Here is a 4,654-nt window from a genome sequence, read left to right as displayed (position 1 = left end):
GTAAAAAAAAAACAAATTTAAGATCTTTTGCCTCACATAGTATAAACCACTTATCAAAAAAATTTTAAAGATAATATCATAATATTATATTACCTCATCAACAATTAAAATAATATTTTATCTCTCTTCGATGTCATTGTTGTTCGAATATGATTCAATATTTGCCTCTACGAAAAACCATTGCTTTAACGATCCATTTTTATTTAATTCTAGCTTATTATTGCTAAGAATCTTCATTCTTTTACCATTATTTTTTTTAAACTCTACTTGATTGAATATGCCGAACTACTAGATGCTATTTATAAAGCTAAAGTTCAATTTTTTTTGATATATAGCTCTAATACTAATTAAGTGGTAATTAAGATACTTAGAGTTCTATTCAATTAATAACTCTATTTTACATAAATAAAATTAGCATAACTTAAAAAAATCAATTATAGTGTGGCATACCTTAATCTTGAGTGGATGAGGAATTATGTATGCATAATTTGTATATTTTGATAGACAATGAATTGGAAGCTGGTGCATTGGGTATATGACTTCTGCAGTTTGAAACATCATTTACAATAGTGAAATTCATAGTTTTACTAATGGATAAATGATATCTTCTAATCGGCATAATATGATAGATGAAAAGTAAACGTGGTCACGAATTGCTTATCTTTGAGATAAATGACTTTATTACTATTTGGTAGTAATTTACTTTTCACGAAAGAATATGTAATGGTTACCATGAGATAAAATAGGATCATATTAAGAATCACAATTCTACTTATTTTTATTGAGAGAGAATTACTTTGCTTCTGAATGTAATAAATCATTTTTTGTTCTATATTTAATTTGTGATTGTTTGAATCCATACTTAATGCAATTTGTGATATGAGATATATGTCTGAAAATAGATAATAAGATACACCTAATTGCATATTCTAAAAAAATAACTTGTGGAATATATTAAAAAAAAAAACTAAAGAAGGGCAGCTATTTGGAAAAGGGTGGGACTGAAATTAGAAGGCTCACCACCATAGAGCCGCCAAATCCTCATGCATGCACCCTGCCAATATTTTGATCCCATCCACTAAACTTTGTCAAACATTTGGTAATTGCTAACGTGCAAAGAAAACAAAGAGAAAGGAAATGTTACTTTATTATCAGATCCAGATGTAGTTTTCATTAGATCGTAAAAATAACATGGCACAAATCGAACTTTTGTTCTTCTGTACATCCAAGGAAGTTTCGTAGCAAATGAAGAAAATCAACATATTCCAACCGTCAGGAATGACCGAAGCTTGTGGTCATGCGGCCCATTAACACTAATTCTTTTGAATCACCATAATTCCTGCCATATATAACTATTATCCAATTCCATTATTCCAAACATTCCTTTTTGCCGGAAGTCGATTCAAAATAATGGAAGCATCCCAAGAAGGGAAGAAGAGAGGGACCAATAATGGGGAGGTTCGATACAGGGGAACTCGCAGGAGGCCATGGGGGAAGTTCGCGGCGGAGATACGTGATCCAACGAGGAATGGAGCACGGCTGTGGCTGGGAACTTTTGAGACTGCTGAAGAGGCGGCAAGGGCATATGATAGGGCTGCTTTTGCTTTTCGGGGTCACACAGCTATACTCAACTTCCCGAATGAGTACCAATATCAGAACCCAAGTTTTCTACCATCTTCAGTTTCTTCATCTACTTACTCAGCTGGCAGAGGGAATCCCCAAAGAGGCGGAGCAAATGAAGTCATTGAGTTTGAGTACCTGGATGACAAGTTGTTGGAGGATCTTCTTGAAACCCAAGATGACAGGCATCGCCTATAAATTATAAAATCGAGTTTCTAATGTTGTTGGATTGAATTAGTTAACCATGGAAATAATTTCTATGTTTCTTTTATATTATAAACTAGGGAAATTTCAATTAATCGTTTCTGATTTTTCATTCTTTTTAAAATCTTTGTATCGAAATTGCAATTGTATTGAAAACTTCATCGAGAGGAACCTTATATTTTACATCTTTTAATGAAACAGAGACTATTTGAAGCTCATAGAGTAAGTTGTGGCGGCTCTCAAAGGTCAAAATCACGTGCTGTGGATAAAGTAATAATAATCAAATGATTGGAGCATAAAAAGACCAGAGTTGATACATAATGATGACAGTGAGTGCATCAACATTAGACAGTCAATATAATTCAATTGAAGGATATTTCTGTTTGACCAAAACAAAAACGAATAATAAAGTAGATAACTAAAACTCACCCAAATCAGCCTAAAATCAACTCGGAGTTTCCATATGGACCCTTGACTTAATATGTAACTAAAAGCAAGTCATATCTACAAAAAAAAAAAATGTTGTTTTGCTGTTGAAGAAGATACTAAATATGCTTCAATCGTTCTTGGTTTCATTTATTCTCAAAATCAAGAAGCTCCTCTAACAATTTATCGTCCAGGCACTCCAATTCCAGCACTATTCTTTCATCATCTTTCTTGCTTTTCACATGTTCAAAGAAATACGAAGAAGAAGAAGCAGCAGAAGCAGATGATGAAGAAGATGATGATGATGATGAAGGGGTAGCGCTGGGGGGAGAGTTTACTGTGGTGGATGAAATGATATGTTCATCTCGGAAGTTGAGAATAGCGGAGTGACCCCTCATAGAGAAAGCAGCTCTGTCATAAGCTCGAGCAGCCTCCTCTGCTGTATCAAAAGTTCCCAGCCACAGCCGAGGTCCTCCTTGCCTCGTCGAGTCCCGAATCTCAGCTGCGTATTTCCCCCAAGGCCGCCTCCTCACACCTCTATATCGAACGCTGGACTCCGCCACTCCTGCTTTCTTCATCTTATTTTGTTCCATTGGCATCGTTTGAACTTGAAACAGAGCATCAAATTCAGTTCCACATTTATACTCAGTTGCAAACGCTCACAATTGGCCACCCAGATAAACTAATAGGAACATCCAGAATAAGTCAACAATCATCCTATTAAAGATGCCAAAATCCTTCGGGTCAGATACAGATTTTAACGTATATTATAGCAAATTGTCTGCAAATGTTTAATCTTTATTTTTCTTTTTCAATTCATTATTTTTTTCGCCCTGGGTGATGCTAACATATTGAAGCAGACGGTGATGTCACAATGGACACGCTACAATTAATTATTCCTTAGGAGATTAAACAAATATATTTTTTCTTTCGTTCTGCCTTTGCGTAGCATAAGTGATGCTAGCAGTGATGTTATCCCATTACGTAGCTGAATTACTCGTCATCTTGGTTGCAGTATTCTTAGTTATGGTTAGATTAATTAAATGGGGAAGAACTAATAATTAATAAGATAAAATATAAATAAAAAGATATGCTGAATCTGGTTAATATCTTAATTAAATTTCTCCTTCAAGGTCCATTTTCATAGTGCGATCAGATGGCTTATCTCAGACTTTCGTAGAGGGGGCTGAAGTAATTTGATTGCATCAACGTGTTTGATCACCATGTTTATGCTATCGATCCCTTATGTCACCTGATAATGATGAAGGAAAATAATTGAAGTATAACGGAATCAAAGAGTAACAGAATTGAACACTCAACAAGGTTTTTATGATTTCGACCGATCAACCTCCACCTACTTAGTAGAAGGGTAGGTATAATTTTGGACATGGTCCTTGTACTTTATCCTATTTTACAATTTTAATCTATATATTTTAATTAATAAATATTGAATCTTTATAGTATTTCAATTTGAAAATAACTAACATGACAAGATGAAATATGAAGGAATTAATGAGTTTCATGTGGCATTAAATGATAGATTTTTTTGTCCACATAGACTTATTAGCAGATTGAGTAACTAATTTAGTTGAATTAGTTGATTTCTTTCTATTTATGAATTCTTTGCTTTTTTGTTATGGTATTAGAGCTCTTGTAACTACTTTTACTGTTGGTTCTCGCTTGTGATGGAGTCTGTCACTTTCACCGTTAGTAAGTCGTTCAACCCCCTTGCCTTTGCTTCTCAAAAGGTTGTTACACTCGTTGATGATTGTAATTTTCTTGCTTGGAAGCAACATGTGTTGCTTGTCATTAAGACTCACCGTCTTCACTACTTTCTTGATGGTACTGTTCTTGTTCCTTCATCTATGGTTTCTGATGAGAATGGTTCTCCGATGGAGAATCCAGAATTCATCCAATATGAGCAACAGGATGCTGCTATTTCTGTGTGGTTGTTGTCTATCGTTGGTCCAGCTTTGCATAACTAGTTGATTAGGGATTCTTCTTCTGTTGCTCAACTCTGGTCAACCTTGAATCGGATATTTGGTCATCAGTCTACTACAAAGGTGATGAGGTATCGTTTGCTTCTTCATAATTTTCGCAAGAATGATATGAATATGTCTGATTACCTTGCTGGAATCAAACATCCCTATGACTGTTTGGCTGGTTGTGGACAACAAGTGCTTTTGGAAGAGTAGAAGTCAGTTATTCTGAATGGGTTACCGTTAGAGTATGATCATATTGCTTTTATTATTATCACGGGTCCGATGCCATTTGACTTACAAGGGATCACAACTACCTTGCTAGATGCTGAAGCTCGTCAAAATGCTCACCTAGCATAGCTAATGGTTACTGCAAATCTTGCTACTCATAATCTTTCTTCTGGTTCTTCTATATTGTCATATCT

At 34.9% G+C, this 4,654-nt stretch overlaps 2 protein-coding genes across 2 annotated transcripts; one reads left to right on the top strand and one right to left on the bottom strand.

Moving 5' to 3' along the window:
* The first annotated feature begins 1,259 nt into the window (after window positions 1–1,259).
* On the top strand, window positions 1,260–1,919 carry LOC107956738 (ethylene-responsive transcription factor ERF098). The gene has a single exon (XM_016892285.2). The coding sequence runs from the start codon at window positions 1,411–1,413 to the stop codon at window positions 1,816–1,818; it is 408 nt and encodes a 135-aa protein (XP_016747774.1). The 5' UTR covers window positions 1,260–1,410; the 3' UTR covers window positions 1,819–1,919.
* Window positions 1,920–2,160: 241 nt separating this feature from the next.
* Window positions 2,161–3,006, bottom strand: LOC107956739 (ethylene-responsive transcription factor ERF096). The gene has a single exon (XM_016892286.2). It carries the CDS (start codon window positions 2,847–2,849, stop codon window positions 2,397–2,399), a length of 453 nt encoding a protein of 150 aa, XP_016747775.1. The 5' UTR covers window positions 2,850–3,006; the 3' UTR covers window positions 2,161–2,396.
* Between the last annotated feature and the right edge of the window lie 1,648 nt (window positions 3,007–4,654).

The sequence above is a fragment of the Gossypium hirsutum genome, chromosome A07 (genome assembly GCF_007990345.1).
Source record: "Gossypium hirsutum isolate 1008001.06 chromosome A07, Gossypium_hirsutum_v2.1, whole genome shotgun sequence".
Taxonomy (NCBI): domain Eukaryota; kingdom Viridiplantae; phylum Streptophyta; class Magnoliopsida; order Malvales; family Malvaceae; genus Gossypium; species Gossypium hirsutum.
This window is presented reverse-complemented; position numbering and strand designations above follow the sequence as displayed.

Bases quoted from the DNA above. Each gene is read 5' to 3' on its own strand.
- LOC107956738 (XM_016892285.2), top strand. From the start codon at position 1,411: ATGGAAGCATCCCAAGAAGGGAAGAAGAGAGGGACCAATAATGGGGAG.
- LOC107956739 (XM_016892286.2), bottom strand. From the start codon at position 2,849: ATGCCAATGGAACAAAATAAGATGAAGAAAGCAGGAGTGGCGGAGTCC.